Here is a 20,802-nt window from a genome sequence, read left to right as displayed (position 1 = left end):
GCAGGAGTTTAGAGGAGAGGCTCGGCTGCAGCCTGGGCACTGCAGGAGTTTAGGGGAGAGGCTCGGCTGCAGCCTGGGCGCCCCAGGAGCGGCTGGGACACGGAGCAGGGAGCAGGGCTCGGCTCTCAGTGTGATAAGGACGCTGCCAGTTCCGTCTTGCAGCGCTCCCGACCTGCCAGCTCCCCGCCAATGGAACGTCCCGGTGAAACGCCCCCCACCCTTAGCTGGCTCTGATCCCCTCTGAAGCTGATCTGAGACTGGAATGTCTCCTGGGATGTGATTCCCTCTAGCCTGAGGGCAACTGCGTTAATAAAACCCAGCGTGAGCTGTGGAGGCGATGGGGGAGGAGGCAGCAGGGCTGCTGAGATGAAGCTTTTATGAACAAGTCGCACGGCTGCTGGAAATGTCCCGTCCTGTCCTCCCACCCTCTCCCTGTCCCTGGAGTCGAGCTGTGGAATTCAGGGTGTGGGTCGAGGCTTTTCTTGACGCACGTTTCTGCTCGGAGCAGCCAAGCCCCTCGGCAAACGCTGCTGAACTCCCTTCCCTGGAGCAGGTGCTGCTCCTCCAGCTCCTCCGGGCACAGCCCCGCTGCTGCTGGCGCCATCCTGCCCCTCCACATCGCTCTGCCAGCGTCCCTCGGGTGTGCTCACCTGGGCAAGAGAGAGGGGTCTGTCCCTGGATGTGCAAGCCAGGGCCAGCAGCAGGAGGGAGAGAGGGCTCCCCACATCTCAGCAGTGCTGGGTGAGCAGAACCAGCCAGACAAGGGGCTCTGACTGAGTAAAGCATGTGAAGGTAGCAAGGATGTGAGCCGGGGGAAAGGAGACAGGACAGCAAGGAAGTTTGGGCCAGAGGAGATATCTGTGAAGAGAGATCATGGAAATGTGGGTTTTATCGGTGTGTGGCTCCCTCTGGGATGCAAAGGGCCTGTCCCAGCAGTAACTTGGCACAGCAGTGATGGCACCTCCTGCCATTCCAAGCTCATGCTTCCCTGGGTGCTCTGTGACACACACTGCACTGCCACTAGCAAATGGCACTGGAATAAACTGGTGGCACAGTGTCAGACATCAGTTCCCAAAGTGTTTTCCCACTTTCTCTCAGGCTGCAGTTGCTGAACTCTGAGGCTGCATTGTCACAAACTCCCTGTGGAAGCCTCAGATCCAAGGAAGTACCCAGAGACCACAGTGAAGACTCTGAAGAGCCATCTAGAAAGAGCACCATGAGAGCTTGCACAAGGCTGGGAATGAATCCAGCACAGCATCCACAGTGTCCAGCCTTCCCAGAGAGCTGAGGGCTTTGCTCAGACCACTGATTTTTCAAAAGGCCAGGCTGTTCCTAGGAGGAGGATGATGATCCTGAGGAGGATGTTTGCAGCCTTCCTGTGGATAGACTCTGCCTTGAGCTCAGCACTCCGGTGGAGATGCCAACTGAAAGAAAAGCATTTCAGCAGAAATTGTGATAAATCAAAGTGCACAACCAGGCTGCCCTGTGCATTTGAAAGAGTTATTGACTTTCCATGTGAAAAGGAGACACCACTGTCTTCTTTTACAGGAAGGAAAAGATGGGATGTGATATTTGGTTTCTGAGAAATTTCTGTTGGAAGATAATGGTTGGGGAGCCTCTGCAGGACAGGGAGAGCAATGTGGTGACTGAAACTCATGAAACATTTTGTAGAGCTGGGACAAAGGACCCCAAATCACAGATGTCTATGCAGTGGTGTGTAGAGGCTGCAGCAGCTCCCAGGATCTCTCTGGGTGCCATAGGAGCTGTTTTCACTCGGGAAGGGGCAGAGGAGGGGAGGCAGTCACTGACATGAGCCAGTGAAAGCAGTATCTGCTCATGGTTGGTGCTGAGAGCCTCCCAAAGGCCCTGGGCACCCCTGCCTCACACACAGCCATCCTCCAGTCTGGAGCTGGTCTTGTGCTGTTTCACTATGGTGAAACTCCATCAGTGCGCCCCTGGAGCTGTGGGGAATCACCAGGGCAGCTCCTGGAGATGTTTGCTGTCTGTCTGTCTGCAGAGAGAGGGGAGCCTGACTGGCCAGGGAGCAGCTGTGCAGGAGCAGGAGGGAATGGCCTCAGGGCAGACATTTGGGTGAGGAGGAAGTGCTCAGTCCTGAGCCTGCTGGCCTGGACACTGAAAATAAAGCATGGACAGGTGAAGCAGGGAGCCTGTGCAGGTGTGAGATCCCCGCAGGGCTCTCTCAGCACTATTATCTCCTGCAAGGGGTGTGAGGTCACTGCATCAGACTCCCTGAAACCTCCTGAGAGATCCCAGCCAGAGGACAGGCTGCAAAGGTCACAGCCTCATTGCTCAGATCCCCAGACATGCACAAAAAATACCCTATGGCTTTTTACCTCTGGACCCAGGTTTGCTGTCTTGTCCTGTGTACAGCAGGTGAATTCACAGTAATTGTCCTCATGATCTGAGGATTCACCTGATGTGTGTTGAAGAGGTAATTTCTTGATTTATCTGACAGAAGAATTTGGGAACACTAAAGCCCCTTTTTCAGTCACAATTAATGGCATCAGCCTTCACCTGGGATCAGAACTCGACTCCAAGAGCACAAGCCCCACTTCTGGATGTGTGAGTACAAAGGAAATGGAACTTCCAAGATGCACTTGCCACAAGCAGATTTGGAAAATTGTCTTTCTACCTCCTCTGCTTTCCTCACCAGGAGCTGAGGGCATCCACATTTGGTACCTTACCTTGATTCAAGTGGCACAGGTAAAGGCAGGGATGTTCCTGCATCTCTCAGAACCCAAGGACAAGGCTGAGAGAAGCCTCTTCTGAGGGGAAAAACCTCTCAGTGGAGCTCAAACAGGAAACACTCCTGACATGAATGGATTCAGGTCCAGAAGAGCCTTCAGACCAAAAGCAGCCTAGCATGAACGAGTTAAAAATCCTTTCCTTTGCCTGGTGAAATTTATTGAAAACTACATTGTTCATCTGTTGAAACTTCACAGCTGTTGAGATTGCCCTGGGGGCAAACCACATCCAAGAAATGGCATGTAGATCCTGGAGCACAGGATTTGAAAGCTGGAGCAGAGCTTTGAGTGCTGCCTCCCTTCCCTCACAGTCACCCTGGCATCTCCTCCACTCAGACACTGCGGGTTTTTCTTCCTCCCATTGCTCATCTCCCACTCCTGCAGCACAGCCACTTTGTTTCAGGCATTGCATTTTGGCTAACTGAGCAAGGGTGCAGGCAGGAAGGTGTCTGTGGGGAGTGAGACTGGGCTGGGTGACACCATGGAACATCACACTGCTGTTCTGTCATCCCTGGAGGAGCAGTGGTGAGGCAGCCTGTGGGAAATGTGTCATTTGCTCATGAAAAATCTGTGAATTCTGTTTAGTGGTAGCATTTCTTTCCTTTCCTTTCTTCTTTCTGCAACTCTGCTTACTAAAAACTGTACAGGATAAAAAGGTATTTATTGTATATTTACTTCTGACCCAAGTGCTCTGTGTGAACTTGGGGACTGGAACCTGCAACTCGGCACAAGCAAATTAGGAGTAGCTAGAGCTCAAAGAACAAAATAAAAGGAGGACATGAGAAACCCACTGGCTGCATACACTCAGTCACAAATTATTCATGGAGTAATTTTGAGTAGCAAACACATCGGTAAGAACTGAAGGGTTTGCTTCTGTCTTTGTGGGGGATTGTCCACAAACAAAAATATTGGCGAATTCATCAGACGCTTTCTCCTGCTTTGAATAGTTTGCCCAGATCCCCGAGCAATCACTCTGTGCAATTTGCTGCCGAGCTAAATAACTTCAGTCGGGGTAGAGCCAGAGCACTGCCCAGATCTGCCCCTGCACGCTCTAATTAGGGCTCTCCAGGCACAGAGCCGCGGCCCGGGAGGCTCCGGCGGCACCCCCGGCTGGGGATGCTCCCGCTGCGGGCAGGGACGGGCAGCTGGAGCAGCAGGACGGGACCGAGCGGGACACTGGGGTGTCACTGTGTGAGCGCAGCCCCGCCGCAGCGCAGACAGGCAGGAGACAGGAGGCCGGCGCTGCATTCCTTACCTGTGAAACAACCCCGGAGACACAAACGCTGGGGGAATTCCTGATCCCTTTGTAGCCGCAGTTCGGCTGTGACAGCGAGAGGATTTAAGTGAGGCAGACTCTGGAGGGGGAGGTTGTAAGTTCCTTTTAGAGCATTGGAGAGAAAACGTTTGAAAAAACATACACTTGCCTTTTATAAACCTTGCCTTACCTGCTCCTGGCTGCTAACAGGAGGATGAACTGGCCAGTCAGGGCACTAAGTTATTAAAAAATTACTGATTTTGGGTAAATACTTCCAGAAGTATTCAAGAATTAGCTCCCTGTCTTTCAGATTTACACGTCCCTAAATCCAGAGTGAACCTTCAAGTGTAGGCAAGCCCTAACACCTGAACTGTGTAAGAAGACATCTGGAGCAGGGGAAAGAAGCAAAATGAAGCTACTTCATTGAATCAAAGATCAAATATAGGGTGAAAAATAGCGGAATTAGGAAGTTTAGCCAGCCAAACAGTGAAAATTGTTGCGAGGATATTTAGATGTAAACGAGGCCGTGCTGCAGAAGCCGCCAGCGGGAGGATGGCTCCTGGGCAGGGCTCTACAGGCAGAGCCGACACCGTCACTGTAATTCTGTAATTCCGTAATTCTGTAATTCCGTAATTCCACCTGCGGTGCGAGGCCTCTCCTGATGCGAGCACAGGGCTCGGGGTGGGCGGTGTGCGGGTGGAGCTGTGTACACTCAGCCTCGCAGACAGCCACAATTAATTATCTCATTAGTAAACGCAGGGTAGCTGCGCTCCTCAGCACATACCCGGCCTCCCACTGCACAGAAAAACTTTGTGTCTCATTAACCAAATCAAAGGGTGCCCCAGACGCAGCCCAGAGGGACGCGCTCAGCTTGAAGCCCAGGCTCCTTCAGCAAGTTGTTCTGCACGTAGTGGAACTAATGAATCCTGATTTCTTGCTGCTGCAGCTCTGGCATTCCCTGTGCCCCCTGCCAGCCCGGCCTCTCCTCCCTCCAGCCCCGAGCCCCTTCCTGAGGCCAGGAATGAGCAAGCAGGGAAAGAGCCGGCGGTATGGCAGCCCCAGCCCCACACCTGATGGTTCATGTGAGAGCCGAGCCGAGCGCAGCTGGCAGAGCTCCCTGAGGTCAGCCCCGTCCCCTCCTGCCTTTTCTCTCTCCTAAAAGCTCCTCGGGACGCTACACTTCTTCCCTCCAAGGAAGGGAACCACGCTTCTCCAGCAGGCACACCTGGGAGAAGGAAAAAGTGCAGGTGCTGCTGAGCAGGGGCTTTCCAGTCACATTCCTCTGCTTTTCCAGCTGCTCCTCTCTGCCCCTGAGAAAAGACAGGCAGGGAAACGCTGGGTGTAAAATGCTGCTGTTCCAGCTGAAAGCAGCACTGCACGGCTCCCGGGGCAGGGGAGCTCCCCTGCACTGCGGGAGGAAGGATTTGGGGGTGTTGCCCCTCACAGCTGTGGTTTTTTTGAGGAACAATCCTTTTCTTTTCCTCAGGAGGGCGGGAGCTGAGCTCCCCCTGCCCGCCCGGCTCCTGCAAGGAGGGGCGGCTTGATTTACACAAGCTTTTCTCTTCCCCTCGTGCTGGAAATTTGACCCTACAAAAACACTTCCACAGCAGCTAATTGCCAGAATAGCCAGCCCTGCAGTGACTTAGCTCTCTAATTCCTGCCAGTCAATGAACCAGCCCAAAGAGCTGCTTTTCATAACTTGCTGAATGTGTGAATGCAGCCCTACAGACATGACATAGCTGGGATATATTTTTTTTCCTGGACATTTTCTGGATCCTTCTCAGTTTTGGAAATTTCCTTCTCTCAATTTGGCATAAGGAACATCCAAAAATGGAGGTGGCAACAAGGTACATTCCAAGGAGACAGTGAGGAGTCGTGGACCCACAGAGGCCCTGGAGACTGGTGGAGGTGCCAGGGAAGAGATGATTGTCAGGAAATTGGTTTGGAGGTAAAACTGGCGTCGTCCAGCCTGTCTCCTCATGATTTGAGGGCTCATCATCACCTTTTCACGGATTCCTACTGCCCAACAATGTCCACGCCTTGCAAAGTGTTCCTTGATCTCCTGGTTTGTAACCAGAGGGCTGCTGCAAAAATTGTTGTGCTGGTCAATGGCTTAGACCACATCATTCCTCCCTTCCCTGCCCCAATTGTGGAGCGCTCATCCTCCCTCTGCCAGCCGCTCATTATCCAGCTCTCCAACAGAGGCTGGGTTCATTGCCCGTTCCAACAAGCCCCTTCCTGCTCTCCTGACCTGCCCCACACCTGGCAGGAGCACGTTCTGAGCATTGCAGAGGTGCTGCACCGTTCTGGGCTCTGTCCCCATGCCACCCTGCCTGCTCTGTCCCCATGCGACCCCTCCCTGCTCTGTCCCCATGCCACCCTCCCTGCTCTGTCCCCATCCCCATTGCCTGTCCGGGCGCGGGGCCCGGGGAGATTCTCCTGTTCTCGCAGATATCAAGGGTCAGCACTAAAGGAGAGAGCCCCAAGCTGTGCCAAGGAATGTTTAGATTGGACATTAGGGACACATTTCCTCACTGACAGTTGTCCAGCCCAGGGCAGCGCTGCAGTCACCGGCTGGGGGTGCCCAGAAACTGTGCGGGTACGGCCGCGGGGGACACGGGGTCCTGGCGGCCGGGGCTCGGTGATTGCTTCGGTGATTGTCTCAATGATTGTCTCAATGATCGTCTCAATGATTGTCTCAGTGATTGTCTCAGTGATTGTTTCGGTGTCTCGGTGATTGTTTCGATATTTCGGTGTTTCGGTGTCTCGGTAATCGGTTCCCGGTGCCTCACGGGCCTCGCGCGCCCTCTGCCGGGTGCGGGCGGGCGGTGCGCAGACACCCCCCCCAGCGCTTTCTGCGCATGCGCCTCGAGGGAGCCGCTCCTCCCATAGCGGGGCGGGGCCCGGCTCCGGCCGCCCGTGTGCGCGTGCGCGCTGTGTCACGTGGCGTGGCGGGCCGGCTTAAGGCGGGGCGCGGGGCGGGGCGCGCAGACAGCGATGGCGCGCGGCAGCAGGAGCGTGTCCCGGCCCGCCGCGGCCCCGGCGCACCCCAGGTACCGGGGCTGGGCTCGGCTCGGCGGGCACAGCGGGGCGCGCCGCCCTCCCTGTGCCGCTCCCTCATGACTCCCTTCTCTCCGCAGCCCGGCCCCCGCGGCCCCGGCGCCCGTGGCGCAGCCGGCGCAGCCCGGGCTGATGGCGCAGATGGCGAGCACGGCGGCCGGCGTGGCCGTGGGTTCCGCCGTGGGACACGTCGTGGGCAGCGCTATCACCGGCGTCTTCAGCGGCGGCTCCTCCGAGCCGGCCAAGGCGGCGGCGCCCGCGCAGGTGCGAGCGGGGCCGGGCTGTGCCCTTGGGCCGCCCTTGGGCTGGGGAGCGGGGCCGGGCGGGGAGGGAGGAAGGGACGGACGGACGGGCAGCCGCCGCTCAGGGGCACGGTGGAAGAGGCGCCGCTGCCCCCCGGCCGCACTGACGGCGCCCGTGGCCGCAGGAGCCCCGGCCCGTGATGCAGCAGTCCCCGTACGGACCCTGCCACTATGAGATGAAGCAGTTCCTGGAATGCGCTACCAACCAGAGAGACCTGACCCTGTGCGAGGGCTTCAACGAGGCTCTGAAGCAGTGCAAGTACAGCAACGGTGAGCGAGCCCTGACCCTGCGGGCTGTGCTGGGTTTGAAGGTTGCAGGAGCGATATTTTGGGAGTATAGTGCCCTTTAGAGCTTTGAGTGGGAAGCAGTTGTGTCTTTGCTCTGTCCTGAAGAGAAGGCAGCTGGAAAGGGGGAATTATTCTGTGTCCCTGTAAGGATTGGGAGGCTGTAGGTACCTTCTTAGAGGATCCACTTTTGCTGCCGTAGGAAGCCTGCTGCTCTCCCTGGTTGATTCTCTAATTCCTGCTGCCTTTGGTGCAAGCTGTTGTAAATAATTAGGCCATGATCTGGTTGTCTTGGGGGAGAAAGAGCTTTTAACTGTAGCTGCTGGAATATGTGCCTAATGCTGAACTTCTGCTTCTTCCTTGTAGGTGTTTCTTCTCTCCTGTGAAGAATTTGCCCCTCATAGGGAAGAGGATCATGTGTAGAGCCCTGCTAGCCACAGGGAGTGGAAGGACAGACAGGGAGTGAGCTGGAGGGAGCAGACTGACCAGACAGGAGTATTCTAGTGGTAATTCACTTCTGAACTAGTAGGGAAGGAAAGGAATGATTGGACCTGAGGGTTTTCAGTATTCAGATAGTGCTGTATTTATTACAGAGAAATAAAAGAATTTATTTGGACCTATCACTTGTGCATGTTCTTTATTTAATTCTCAAGCTAAAATTAAGCTACCAAAATGTTAACATCAGACAAAGGACAAGGCACAAGTGTGTATTTCCTGGAAGCAGGGGGTGCAGCCTAGCAAGGATTGTGCCTGCATGACTTGGCAGAAGGAGATCAGACACTGGCTGCCCTCTAGGCAGAGAGGTAAGCCAAATGTGTCCCACAGTATTTTCAGTCACAAATTACTCTTCTATAGATATCTTCTTCCTGAATACCTGTCTTGACCTCAGAGCTAAGAGAGTGTGACCTGTCTGGCTGTGGGACTTGGTTACAGTTGGCTGATCTGACTTTAAAGGATTAGCAGGTTATGCAATGTTCCCAAGGTCACTGGCATCAGGTGAAGTTGGGAGCTGCTTTCCTCTTGCAGTCACCTTGGCAGCACAGCCTCGTGATTGCTGCCCATGGACTGGCCTTCAGCAAGACAAGGACACCTTGTTCCTCACATTGGTGTAAAAGGGACTTCTGGGGTTTCACTGGAGTTTTTATGGCACAGCAGTTGAAACCAGGACATTTTTAAGTGCTTAACTGATGTGTTTTTCATGGCAGAATGGGTCTTTTCACCTTTTGATCTCTTGTGTGTTGAATAAAGGACAAGTTTTCTGCCCCTTGCCGGAATCTATGAGGAAATCAAAGTCTGGGTGGCAGATGGTGGAGTCTGGTGTTTAAAGTTCTGCCCCTTCTAAATGTCACAGTCTTAAGTTCTTGGTAGAGATGTCCTGAGCTGTGCCTGGCCTTATCAGGGGTGTCCTATGTTCTCTTGAGAGACAGCCAAGGGAAAAAGTAAATGCCAGAGATTGAAAACCCAAGTGCTCCATGTGCTGAGCTGTCCTGTGTGAGCAGAGAGGAACCATTCCAAAATTCTTAACTTCATTTAAGAAATAAGTGTATTAGACTGTTGGTGTGTTTTTTCTGGGTGAAGCTGTTAAGCAGAACTGTCAGCAGCACCTGCAGCAGGTGTGTTCTGCCTTGGAGCCATCTTGGCAAAATGCTGTTTGTGCAGTTGTGGGGGCTGGCTGTCTCTGGAGCAGCTTTTCCTGTGGCTGCAGTGGGCAGTCCCTGCAGGGCCACTCCAGAGTGGTGCAGTGGGAAGCAGACCTGTCAGTGACACTGCAGGGGGGTGGGAAGGAGGTGCAGGTTCTTGTCTCTGGGGGTTGCAGGCCATGCCATAGGAATGTGAGAGCCCTTGAAGCAAGAGGATGCTGGGAGTGCCTGGTTTGTCAGGGTGCAGCTCTGGGAGGGGCAGGGGATCCTAGAAAGAGGGGCTCAGTAGCAGGGGACTCTTCCTGTGCTGGGAATAAGTACCTGGGCAGGTGTTTGGGCCCTGGTGGAGGCTGTGTGACTGGTAATGGGTGTGTTCCTTATTTTGGGTTGTTCTTGGATTCCAAGCCCCTCTTGCTGTGTAAGGCCCTGCTCTTGGTTTGGGGGGTGGCTTGGGGCTGAGCAGTTGTCAAGGAGCTCTTCTTGCGCTGGATTGTTTGTGGGATCTTTCCTGAAAGCTGCTCCAGCTGATCTGTGGAGTAAGCAAGCCCTTAGAGAGTTGTGTTTTCTGCTGTGTTGGTTACTTGCCCATTACATGCTGAGCAAGGCACTGCCAGCCTGGGAGAGACACTTGAGGGATTTCCAATTTCTCCTGATGTCCTTCCCTCCCTGTTTGTCCCAAGGAGATGACCCTCTTTGCCAAGGGGACGAGCTGGGTAGGCCTCTGCCTGGTTTGGGTGTCCCTCTTAACTGGGAGGGGTCCTGCACAGCAGTTCTGCTTGCCCCTCCCTTGGTATCCAAATTCACTTGCTGCCCACAGCCCTGAAGGAGCACAGGGGGATCAGAGGAGAGGCCTGAAGTGGGAACAGGAGTCATGCCTACACCCCTGACTCCTCTGTGGAGGCGAGGTGGGTGCCTGACTCTTACCTGGTAGGTCTGGGTAGTGTTTCCCCAGATCCTCTAGCAAAGATTCATAGGAGGTGGCTTCAGAGTTTTCTTCTCCTGTCAGCATGGGAGAAATTGATTAGTCTCTCCTGGCTGTGAACTGAAGGCTTGTGACTGGGGCAGGTGGAAAAGCTCCTTCTACTCTGGAGCCCTTGGACAAACAGAGGCTCAGCTCCAGCTCTTCATCCAAGCTGCCTTCTGAGCTCCAACCTCTCCAGACCTCCCTCCCCAGAGCAGACCCCTCCTGGCCCAGAGGCTGAGCTGTGCTGTCTGGAACTCACGGACAACTCTGATGAGGATGTAGCGCTGCCTTCCCTGCAGGTATTTACTGGCATATTCAGATGCAGGATCTTCCACTTGGCTCAGGTTCATCAGGGAGCCCTTTTCATCCACAAGATCAATGCAGTCTAGAGGGAGAGATGTGATAAAGGAAGCCCAGGGTGCCCCTGTGTGGCCAACATGAGCCTGTGGCCTTTAGAGGTATTTTCCTCATCAAGTCAAGTTCGACCAGAATCTATTGAGATCTTGGGAGTGGGAGGTTTGCTGTCCCTTTCCCTGTGTTTTGGGCTGTTCTGTGACCCCCAGGTGACCCATCTGTTACCCTCTGCTGTTGGTCTGTGGCAGTCCCTCAGTGACCAGAGCCCAGAGCACTCGTACCTTCAGGCCTGCACTGACACTTCCACATCAGGTGGCTCATGAGGGTCTGGATGCAGCAGAGCAGGTTCACCATGATTTGGCAGTCAGCTGCAGACAGGGAATGAGAGCTGAGATAGGAGTGGGGTCACCCCAAACCCGGGGACCACAGGGGCATGGCAGGAGGCACAGCAGGTGGCTTAGAGGTGCCCACTGTGGCCAGCAAAGGCAGGATCCCCATGGGGCATCAGCAGGGCTTTGAGCAGCTGCATTACAGCCATGGCTGCTGGTAGTGGGTGCTGAGTGCCCCAGGCCAAGAGGAGATGAGTGCTGTGATTTGGGGAAAATGGTTCTGATTGATGAAGTGTCTCTGTCCTTCAACTTTGTTTCAAGCATGAATAGGAAAAAGCAGTGAGCCCTGGTCCTTGCCAGTGTCCTTCTACAAGCTGGTCCCAGTCACAAGGGAAAGAGCAGGAGATTGTGGCTGAGTCACCCAGGGATATTTTGGCCATGAACTCTGACCGAGTTTGTGACAATTGAGAAATCCCCCAGGGCTGCCACACGTCAGCAGTCAGAGCTGGGGATCCAATTCAAATAGCAGAGGGAGCAAAGGCTTAGGAACTGTGTGTGTCTGATGGCTTCAGCCACGAGTGCCTGGGGCCAGGCCAAGGCCTTCAGCCAGCTGGGTGAGGTCAGGATAGGGGCTGCTCAGTCCTTCTCACAAATACCTGCTCTCTGAAACTGAGAGCCAGGATTTGAGCCAGGGAACCCTTCCCACACAGCCCAAAACAGAGGAGCTCTGCTAGCAGCTGGCATTTGTGCCCCATGGCTCTTCTGGTTGTGTCTAGATAAGCAGGGCCCCTCCAGTGATTTCCCAGAGTTGCCAGGCTAGGAACTCATCCCTGTCATTAACTCAGATCTGCTGGAGTGGTTTTCCTCCATGATTTGGAGTGTAGGGTGTAATAGATCTCCCTTTTTTAAAGCAGGTGGGGGCACAGCAGAGCTCTCTGTTCCCTAAGCACTGGGCATTGCTGTTCACCAGGTGCTGTGTCCCTCCCTGCCCCTTGTGGGGGTGGCCCAGGCTGGCTGCAGGGCTGAGGCTTTCCCCACCTACCTCCGAATCTCACTGTGGCAAACATGGTGCTGCTGTGCCCTGGGCAGGGCTGTAGGGCTGGGTCCCTTCCTGCAGGCAGCGTTGGGAGCTGTTGGAGAGCCCAGGACACACGGGCTAATTTCCCACTGACGCTGTTGTGGTTTCCATAGCCAGATTGCCCAGCAACAGTGAATGGCCCCTGCAGATCCTCGAGCCTCCTGCGGGGGGAGACAAGGGAGGTAGAGCAAGGCCTGAGCTAAACAACTGCCCGTTGGGAAAGCTGCCTGCTCCATGTGGTCTCAGGTGCTCTGAATTTCAGACTTTTTGTAGTCTCGTGGTATTTCCTGCTCCATTCCTCCCCTCATTTGTCCTGCAGCTCATCTGGGCTGTGGTGGTGCCACATTTGCTCACCCTGCTCAGAGCCTGGGACAAGGTGTACATATGACACTCCTCCCCTTGTGTTCATCTTGCCACCACTTTGCAGGATCTGGGGAGTGTTGGAGCTGCACCTGCAGTGTGCTCATACCTGTAAGAGCTCAGGGGCCTGGCTGCATGAAACACAATCTGCTGATACCTGCAGGGGCAAATCTCTGCCTTGGGGCCTCTGTGGTGCTGCAGAGGGCAGGGAGTGGCTGTCCCTGGATGGTGATGAGGTGGCACTGGCAGGGCTGAGCAGGAGGCACATGAGAAGAGCCTGCTGCCCTCAGTGCTGAGGACAGCCTGGGCTGGTGGCTGTGTGACACAGTGTCCCTGGGCTGTGACAGGTGTCACAGGCAGCAGTGGCTTCACGCCCACTGAGCTGGGGCTGTAACGGCTGCTGTCCTTCCGCAGCAGGGCCCAGCTGTGCTGCAGCCACCTCTGCCCTGCCCCTGGGGACACACCTCAGCAGCCACCATGGCTGCTGCTCCATGGCAGCACCCTCAGCAGCTCCCAGCTGCAAGCTGTGCTGAGACCCTGCCAAGGCATTCCTGTCACAGTGAGGGAGCAGCAACTTTCCTGATGTTGCTCCTGTGATAGGACAGCTGCCTGCCATCTTCTGTTCTCGGTGGCCCCCAGTGTTGGCATGGTGTGGCTCATGCTCCTGGCCTCCTGCGTGCCTGGGAAACCTCTCTGCTCCTCCCATCAACAAATAGAGATGATCAGTGATGCCACCCCAGTGCCCAGGGTATGGATGGGCTGTGGGTGTGCTGGTGCAGCTGAAGGAAATGGGCTGGGGTGAAGGTGGGTGGCTCCCAGCCTGTCCCTGAAGCCCAGCTGCAGCAGAGCAAGCAGCCCTTGTGTCCCCTGTGTCATTTACATACACCCCCCCCAGTGCTGAGGCATAGCTCCCAGGGTTTGTGCAGCACCCCAGAGCCTCTCTGAAACAGCCTCCCTCCCTCTGCCTCCTGCCATGGCCCTGGGCTTCACACTCCTGCTGCTGGTGGGGATGCTGGGCACAGGTAAGCTCTGCCTGGGGCACTGCAGGGTGGTGGGCAGGCCTGGGCTGTCCGAGGGGGTTGGTTTGAGTTGGGTGTTCTGCTCTGGGCTGTGTGATGCGATGAGCAGGATGGCGGTTGGGTAATGGCGCTACCTCAGGGGGGCTGAGGCTGACGGGGGACATGGCTCCATCATTAACTGCCCCCTTGGTGGTGTGTGCAGCTTCCAGGGCTGAGCCCGTGCTGACCCAGCCCCCGTCCGTGTCCGTGCTGCCCGGGCAGAGCGCTCGGCTGCTGTGCACGCTGAGCCCCCAGTACAACATCAGCCACTTCGGCATCTCCTGGTACCGGCAGCGCCCGGGCCGCTCCCTCAGCTACCTGCTCTATTACAACTCCGAGCGAGACAAGCACAGGGCTGCCCAGACTCCCGACCGCTTCTCGGCCGCCAAAGACCTGGCCAGCAACTCCTGCATCCTCACCATCGCTTCTGCCTGCCAGGACGACAACGGCACCTACTACTGCTCCCTGGCACCTGCCTTCAAATGGCTCTGAAACGGGGGGGCTGAAGCTTTCCGCGCTTTCCTTGGCAGCAGGGCGACCAGCAGCCCTGGGAGGGCTGGGGAAAATCCATCTTTGCGTGCTTGGGCAGTGCTGAGAAGGGCAGAAACCTTTGTCCCCTCCATGGGGCATTAGAGAGGATGCAGGGCTCCGCCGCCCGGGGCTCTCCCAGCACCTGGCACGGGGCGGCCTCCACCTGCCTGGGGCTTCCGCAGAGCTTGGCTCACCCGGTAATAAATAAACCTTCACCCCGCGGCTCGTGTCGTGTCTACCTGGGCCAGGAGGGCGGGCGGGGGGGGCTGTGGCTCGGGCCGGGTCTCTGAACCCTGGAGGAGCTCCTGGTGCCCCCGCACCGCTCCCGAGGGGTCCGGGTGTCTGAACCCTGGAGCAGCCCCTGGTGCTCCCGAGCGCTCCGGGCCGGGTGTCTGAACCCTGGAGCAGCCCCTGGTGCCCCCGCACCGCTCCCGAGCGCTCCGGGCCAGCCGTACCGGGCAGGCGGTGCGGGGCCGCTCCCGCACGGAAGGATGAGCGCTCGTCCCACCAACTCCCCTCGGAACGGCCGGTGTGGCCGCACTGCGCATGCGCGGCTCGGCCCGCGAGCGCAGCGGCCGTTAGGACCCAACGGCGACGGTTAATGTCACGTGAGGGTCACCCGGCGCTACCATTGGCTCATGGGGAGGCAAAACCTGTGCGCCACTTCCGGGTTCCCTCAATGCGTGTCAGGGCACGGCGGCGAGCGGGCTGCTGCTTTGCCCCGCTCGTGAGTGAAAAGCCACTGTCCACAGAGCAGTCCTGCAACTTTATTCGAATAAAAGGAACAGAGACCTCTACACCAGACCGCCGTGGGTCTCTCTCGAGATTTCGGAGGACGCAGCCTCCTTTTATTCCGAACTCCCGGCCGCATGTTGCCCTCTTCCTTCCCCCACTGCCTGAGGTACAGTGGCAGGAGCTGGGCACTGGATTGTGTAAAGCAAGCATGGAACAATGAATTCTTGTCTTCATGTAACTGAGTCCTGTTGGTAAAAGGTTGAATCAGCTTGAATTTGGTGTAAGGGAGCTCCAAGGGCTGGAAGCAAGCTGTGCTGTTTGCTTCCTGAGATGCAGATGTAAAACATTTCAGGATCTGCCAGAAATGCCAAGGATTGGAACAGGGTCGGCTCCATCCTGCGTGGGAAGGCACAGGCAGCTCAGGGAAAGGTGCTCTGGAGACACCAATTCACCCTTTTGCCTCCTGCACAACCAGGAGTGAAGTACATTTGAAATACCAAAGCCCGAACAAGTTCAAGCAAACAAATCTTCCCTGCTCCCTGTCAGCGAGTGCAGAGCAGAGAGCTGCTCACAAAACTGGATTCCTCTCTGAGGAAACTGCTGCAGAGTAACAAGGAAAGTGTTCAGAGACAACAAACATCCCATCCTAGGCAGATCCCTGCTCTTCTCTTGTGCTATGGGACTTTGGCAGAACAACTCCATTGGAGTTCTGAATGGATTAAACTCACTAAGAGGAACATAAGTACTATAGTGACAAATCCCAATACAATTCCTTTAGACTAAGGAGGAAAAAGAAACCCTACCAATTTTAGTCATGATCTAAACTATCCCTTCTAGCTGACACAGCAAAGCAGGGACTGAGAGGCACAACCAGCTATGCAAAGCATCCATACTTTCAGCCAGTGACCCACAATAAAATGGATGAATAATTCATAATTACATATGTAGTGTACACCATGCATGCCAAGAAGGGTTCCAGAGAGAGCAGCACAGCAGGGATGCTTTGCTCTCTGAAAGGATTAGTAACTCTAGTTACTGCAGTCACTCTGCAAAGTCTCTGGACTGCAGAGACACAACTGAACCTCCATTTAAGCTGCAAAGACACATTAGATATTTTCCCCTTGATGTTCTATAGCCTAGATTGACTCCATGATTCCTGAAATTTAGAGGAATATTCAAAGAATGCACTGGCACAGCAGCACAGTACCAGCACTCCAAAGCAGGTGCATAATGAATTGAAGAAAGCAAGATTCAGTCCTGAAGAACTTAAGTTCCTTACTTCACCTCTGGGTTTGCTCCCACACACAAGACAAGCTTTTCACACTGAGGCTTTGGCAAAGCACCAGCTGCTGTCTTGTTCTTTTGGATCTGAGTCTCCAGTTCCTTCCTTCTGCTGCTCAGATCTGCAGCTCTCAAACTGGCAGGAGCTCTGGGGGGAACTCTCCATAGCAGTATTTGGCAATTGGGTCTCTGTAGGTGTTCTCATGCTGCACACTCTGCCAGGAAAGGAGGAGAAGCTTGAACAATATACACACAGTGAAACAAGGCATCCTTTCACTGAGGCACAAAACCCACAGCCAAAAAAAATCCCAAATTCTTCTATGCATCAGAGTGTCTTTGGAGTCAAAGAACTCTGCATTGTCATACACAAGAGCCAGTTGCTGTATTACAGCACTGCAATGTTGAACCAGAACCTCCTTTCACGAGACTTCCCAAGTAGGTGAGAACAGATTTAATTTAAAATAAAATTAAAATTATATATGTTTAAGCAGTATCATCAAATATTCTAAGCAAGCAGAGCACAATAAAGCTGCTACTTAAGATGTGTGCATTTTTCTTGTTAAAAGGCAGAGTTCAGATTTTATGGGTAAAAAATCCCAGTAATTTTGGAGACACTTGGAACTCTATCCTCTGTTTGCAGTCCATCCCTATGGCTACATGAAACATGGCCAAAAGCACTTTCTAAAAGGGCCACTGCTTGCTTAGACCAAAACTTCTAATAAAATCACAAGGGTAACAGAAGTTCACCTTTGTCCTTAACAATCAAATAAATTACAACACAGTTTTAGAGTTACTATGCAGGTGATTGTCAGCACGTGGTTAGTGGTACCATAAAATAATGAGCATTCTGAGGCTACTGAAACAGCTCTCACTATTTTCATCCTAGTGAGATCTTCCCCAGAACTCATCTAAGATCTTCACTGGTCATTGAACTCAGACTCTTTAGTTAAGTTCCTCTTCTCTAAACTTGTTCTGCTCTGAATATGTGCTTTGCCTTCAAGCCATAGCTTCAACTTTTATGAAAATACAAACACTACACACCAGCCATTCACATGATTGAGCCCCATTTTCCAAGAGCACTTTTTTGGGCTCATGTGCTTGTGCCTCACCTGTGATGAAGTCCTACACTTGGCCAGACACAGCTCAAAGTGATCCTCCACTGCCATGAAGAGGTTTTGGAAAGCCATGGCTGCCCGGTTCAGGAACCGCTCCAGGAGGTGCTGCTAAAGTCAGCAAAGACAAGGCAAGACCACAAACACTCTGCTTCAGCAAGGAGCAGTCAAAGCCCACCCTACCTACAAAGCTCAGGTATCAGAGGAACAGTAAGCAACTCCACTTGGATTTCTAGCAAGCACTGAAAGGCTAATGCCTCAGAACCCCAGCAGCAGGACAAGAATCTGAGAGAAACCCACAGAATACAGGGAAGTGCCAATTGCAAAACTAATACTGGCTAGAGTAACTCTTCTGCAATCATCTCCCTTCAGCAAATGCAATTCCTCTGAAGCTGAAACACTGCCAGGCTCCCAGTATTCCCTCCCAAAGGTGGGAAGGATGAATTTTGTTAAAGCTTTATATATAGCTTATGCTCATTGGAGTCTTTCCTCATCTTTTGAAAAAGAAGAACTGTCCCTCTAAGGCAAAAGCTCCTCCCTTTGAGCCACAGAGGAAGCTGAGAAGAGCTGGGAAGCAGCAGGAGGAGAGCCCTCACCTTGCTGGGCTGCAGGCAGCAGGACACACAGTACTCATAGATGCTGCAGCAGCCATTGGGCAGGCAGCTGTCACAGCTGTACAGCTTCGTGCTGGCCACGTTCCCATTGCAGCAGCCATTCACCTGCAGGTCCTTCCTCTCACAGATGTAGCCTGCAAAACAGCAGCAGGAGTCACAGCTGGCAAGGCACACCCTTCTGCACCAGCTGTGAAAATCTGCAGCAAGAACCACATGCCTTAAGAACAGGTTTGTTCATCATTTGATGTTGGATCATTTATTTGGTGATGTTTAACTATTCTAGTTAAATAGGAGTGTGTGCTTTCACATAGTGAAGGTTTTCAATTTAAGGTTTTTATAATGTAAGTATGGGAAAAAATAAAGGATTTTGAGTAGTTTCTCATCATCCTTCTTCTTCATGGTTTCAAATAGGAGTTTCTTAGTGTCACGCCAAGGATCTTAGTAATTTAGTTACTAAGTTAAAAGTATAAGTAATACAGGTTTAATTCTCTATTAAACTGTTTAAAAGACTTTATAACTAATCTCTCTCCATTTTACTCACTGCCAGCTGGTAGTTAGAAGTGTTGCTGAACATTCCATACTTTTTAATAAGATTTAATAAGCAAGCAACTCCAAACACAAGCAAATCCATTTCCTTTGTGTATTTTTAAATCTTAACTGTAAGTAAAAACAGAAAAAACCTAAATCAAACCAGTAATTAAATAGTACAAAACCACCCACCACTTTACAATTTGGTAGATTATGAATCCCCTCAGTCCTGTGTAGCCATTCTTTGAAATGGAGAGCAGCATTTCAAACAGCCTGGTGTTATCTGCACAACTATTACATCCTACTCTAATATGTGCTGCATATACACTATGAGCATTTAAATGCAGATTATTTAAGTTCTGAGGTTTTTTGGGCATAGTTCCTTATTTTGAAAGGGGGAATGGGATTGGCATTGATTATATTAGAAAAAAAACCACATGACACACATTTTTTCAATGGGTCTGTGTCTGGATAATTCTCTTTCAGTTCATTATGAAGAGACTCAGATTCAACCATGCAGGGCAGTATAATATTAATTGCTGAGTGAAATTCTTAACAGAATTTCTAATTCTATTTCTAATTTCTAATTCTTAGAAATATGGTGTATATCCTTATGGAGACAGTACTACCACTGTGTTAGACTGTGAGAGATCTGTAAATATTAAAGATCTTATGTACTGGCACTAAGCCTAACTCAGTGCCAAATTTTATATTGATGCAAATCATAAAAGATCTAGGGGGTTTTCTGTACCCACCTTTCTGGATTTGTGGCCAAGAAAGATTCAGGGTCTAAGCAACAAGCACAGTGCAGGGCAGGAAAGTGTCCTTAACCTCTACCACTTAAAAGAAGTGGTTAATAACCTTGGGTTTACAAGGGTCAGACGAGCTTGTTAACTGTGACTGAGCACTAATTACACCACCCTGAGCTGCCTGCACACCAGGCCAAGGTTTGCTCAGCTGTTCTCCCTAACACCCCTGATAGCAGGAGCACACTGCAGGGACACACAGAAGAGCTCAGCAAACTGAGCAGGACTAAACATCTGGGCTCTTCACAGAAATAACTGGAATTCTTTGAGTTTAAGGTGGCCACAGTCACATACAGCTCTGGGTCTGAGTCTGGTGTGCACAGGATGACAGCAGCAGTGTCTGCAGCCACAGTGAAATTCAGCCAGCCAGAACAGGCCAAGGATCAGTAAAAATGCCTTAATAAAGAACAGTTGTTATATTAAAGTGCCACCAGCAGTCAGACAGCAAAGCAGAGTTCAGCACTGCCTTACACAGAATAAACTCAACCAAACATCAACTATACCCAGTTCATCTGTAATGAGGAGCTTCCCCTGCACAGAGTTCCTGCACTGGTTGCTCAGCTGGCTGCTGTTCCCCGAGCTGAACTTCACCTTCCACAGGATGGGCTGCTCGTGCTCCTGCACTTGGAGCAGATTCCGATCTCTCACCATCCTCTCCTCCTGCAAGGAAAAACAGAAACACACAAGTTCCTTCTGCCACTTCAGTTCTTTCCCAGGATTAAAGATGCCCAGTACTTGTAAACTCCACAGCACAGGAAACTCCAGCATCCGTGGTGCAAACCATTTGCTACTTGTAGTATCTTACTTCATACCATACACAACAGGAAGATACACAGTCCAGTAAAGTGAGGATATTCCAGTTCACTGTGGATCAGTCAACAAAAGCAGTATATATATTATATTAAATAACTGCAGAGATAGACAGACAGACAGACCAACCGACCCATTGGAGACTTTCTTCTCCCCAGTTTTGGTTCAAACCACTATTGCTGTCCAACACGCAATCAGGCATTCCTGTTTTAAACTCTTGCGTCTATTGAATATTTATAATGTCCCTCTTAGGGCAGCAGTGCCCAGGAGCTGGGTGACAGCACACAAGTACCGGGGGATAAGGGATGTTTTAACCCAGCCGGGGCGGGTCGGGGCCGGGGCCGGCACTGACCTGTTTGAAGGTGCTGGTGATGAAATAAACGAGCGAGAGCCCGAAGACGACGCCGAGGACCCATCGCTTCCTGAGCAGCCTGCGCCAGAGCACGGCCCCGCAGGGCAGCATAGCCGGGCGGGGGGCTCAGCCCGGGGCCGGCATCGCCGGCGGGCCCGGAGAGCGGAGCCCGGCCCGAGCGAGCGGCTCCGAGCGGCTCCGAGCGGATCCGAGCACCGAGCGGAGCCCGGCCCGAGCGAGCGGCTCCGAGCTCCGAGCACCGAGCGGAGCCCGGCCCGAGCGAGCGGCTCCGAGCGGCTCCGAGCACCGAGCGGAGCCCGGCCCGAGCGAGCGACTCCGAGCTCCGAGCACCGAGCGGAGCCCGGCCCGAGCGAGCGGCTCCGAGCGGCTCCGAGCTCCGAGCGGAGCGCGGCCCCGCGCGGCCCGAGCGCTTCCGCCCGCGGCGCGGAGCAGGCGGAAACCGGGGCCGGGCGTGCGCGGGGCGGGGCGGCACCGGCACCGGCACCGCGTCTGACACCGGGAACCGACACCGGCGCCGGCACCGGGCCGAGCCGCTGGGTACGCGGGGATGCGGGCCCGGGCC

The 20,802-nt window shown here is 53.5% G+C and overlaps 4 protein-coding genes across 9 annotated transcripts; 2 read left to right on the top strand and 2 right to left on the bottom strand.

Moving 5' to 3' along the window:
* The first annotated feature begins 6,945 nt into the window (after window positions 1-6,945).
* Window positions 6,946-8,287, top strand: CHCHD10 (coiled-coil-helix-coiled-coil-helix domain containing 10). The gene is made up of 4 exons (XM_079322867.1): window positions 6,946-7,073; window positions 7,161-7,344; window positions 7,508-7,652; window positions 8,034-8,287. Exons 1-4 carry the CDS (start codon window positions 7,018-7,020, stop codon window positions 8,051-8,053), a joined length of 405 nt encoding a protein of 134 aa, XP_079178993.1. The 5' UTR covers window positions 6,946-7,017; the 3' UTR covers window positions 8,054-8,287.
* Window positions 8,288-8,972: 685 nt separating this feature from the next.
* Window positions 8,973-14,244, bottom strand: LOC306810362 (uncharacterized protein C22orf15). 3 transcript variants are annotated; one of them, XM_079322864.1, is made up of 6 exons: window positions 14,176-14,244; window positions 11,997-12,193; window positions 10,907-10,993; window positions 10,531-10,656; window positions 10,232-10,306; window positions 8,973-9,836 (listed from the first exon to the last, which is right to left on the bottom strand). In XM_079322864.1, exons 2-6 carry the CDS (start codon window positions 12,019-12,021, stop codon window positions 9,685-9,687), a joined length of 465 nt encoding a protein of 154 aa, XP_079178990.1. In that variant the 5' UTR covers window positions 12,022-12,193; window positions 14,176-14,244; the 3' UTR covers window positions 8,973-9,684. The 3 variants fall into 3 exon arrangements, with proteins under 3 accessions (XP_079178990.1, XP_079178991.1, XP_079178992.1); XM_079322865.1 differs by lacking the exon at window positions 14,176-14,244 and adding an exon at window positions 13,870-13,988; XM_079322866.1 differs by lacking the exon at window positions 10,907-10,993.
* On the top strand, window positions 9,925-13,942 carry VPREB3 (V-set pre-B cell surrogate light chain 3; the record flags this gene model as incomplete). 3 transcript variants are annotated; one of them, XM_079322870.1, is made up of 2 exons in its annotated part: window positions 9,925-10,212; window positions 13,614-13,942. In XM_079322870.1, the coding sequence occupies exons 1-2, from the start codon at window positions 10,179-10,181 to the stop codon at window positions 13,940-13,942; spliced, it is 363 nt and encodes a 120-aa protein (XP_079178996.1). In that variant the 5' UTR covers window positions 9,925-10,178. The 3 variants fall into 3 exon arrangements, 2 of the variants coding, with proteins under 2 accessions (XP_079178996.1, XP_079178995.1); XR_013776444.1 differs by lacking the exon at window positions 9,925-10,212 and adding an exon at window positions 10,442-10,570 and having other exon boundaries at window positions 13,614-13,750; XM_079322869.1 differs by lacking the exon at window positions 9,925-10,212 and adding an exon at window positions 13,260-13,414.
* A 1,259-nt stretch (window positions 14,245-15,503) lies between the features above and the next one.
* On the bottom strand, window positions 15,504-20,674 carry SPRING1 (SREBF pathway regulator in golgi 1). 2 transcript variants are annotated; one of them, XM_079322340.1, is made up of 6 exons: window positions 20,633-20,674; window positions 20,220-20,415; window positions 19,561-19,717; window positions 17,706-17,857; window positions 17,107-17,220; window positions 15,504-16,212 (listed from the first exon to the last, which is right to left on the bottom strand). In XM_079322340.1, the coding sequence occupies exons 2-6, from the start codon at window positions 20,328-20,330 to the stop codon at window positions 16,129-16,131; spliced, it is 618 nt and encodes a 205-aa protein (XP_079178466.1). In that variant the 5' UTR covers window positions 20,331-20,415; window positions 20,633-20,674; the 3' UTR covers window positions 15,504-16,128. The 2 variants fall into 2 exon arrangements, with proteins under 2 accessions (XP_079178466.1, XP_079178467.1); XM_079322341.1 differs by lacking the exon at window positions 20,633-20,674 and having other exon boundaries at window positions 17,107-17,217.
* Window positions 20,675-20,802: the final 128 nt, after the last annotated feature.

Source organism: Erithacus rubecula, assembly GCF_903797595.1.
Source record: "Erithacus rubecula genome assembly, chromosome: 19".
Taxonomy (NCBI): domain Eukaryota; kingdom Metazoa; phylum Chordata; class Aves; order Passeriformes; family Muscicapidae; genus Erithacus; species Erithacus rubecula.
Note: the sequence above shows the minus strand (reverse complement) of the source record. Positions and strands in the feature narration are given on the sequence as shown.

Bases quoted from the DNA above. Each gene is read 5' to 3' on its own strand.
- CHCHD10 (XM_079322867.1), top strand. From the start codon at position 7,018: ATGGCGCGCGGCAGCAGGAGCGTGTCCCGGCCCGCCGCGGCCCCGGCG. The intron at 7,074-7,160 runs GTACCGGGGCTG...TTCTCTCCGCAG, and splicing joins GCGGCCCCGGCGCACCCCAG to CCCGGCCCCCGCGGCCCCGG. The intron at 7,345-7,507 runs GTGCGAGCGGGG...CCGTGGCCGCAG, and splicing joins AGGCGGCGGCGCCCGCGCAG to GAGCCCCGGCCCGTGATGCA.
- SPRING1 (XM_079322340.1), bottom strand. From the start codon at position 20,330: ATGCTGCCCTGCGGGGCCGTGCTCTGGCGCAGGCTGCTCAGGAAGCGA. The intron at 19,718-20,219 runs GTCAGTGCCGGC...TTTTCCTTGCAG, and splicing joins TCACCAGCACCTTCAAACAG to GAGGAGAGGATGGTGAGAGA. The intron at 16,213-17,106 runs GTGAGGCACAAG...CTTTCCTGGCAG, and splicing joins AGTGTAGGACTTCATCACAG to AGTGTGCAGCATGAGAACAC.
- LOC306810362 (XM_079322864.1), bottom strand. From the start codon at position 12,021: ATGTTTGCCACAGTGAGATTCGGAG. The intron at 10,657-10,906 runs GTACGAGTGCTC...CTCTCCCTCTAG, and splicing joins GTGTCAGTGCAGGCCTGAAG to ACTGCATTGATCTTGTGGAT. The intron at 10,307-10,530 runs GTGAGTTCCAGA...CCATGCTGACAG, and splicing joins CATCCTCATCAGAGTTGTCC to GAGAAGAAAACTCTGAAGCC.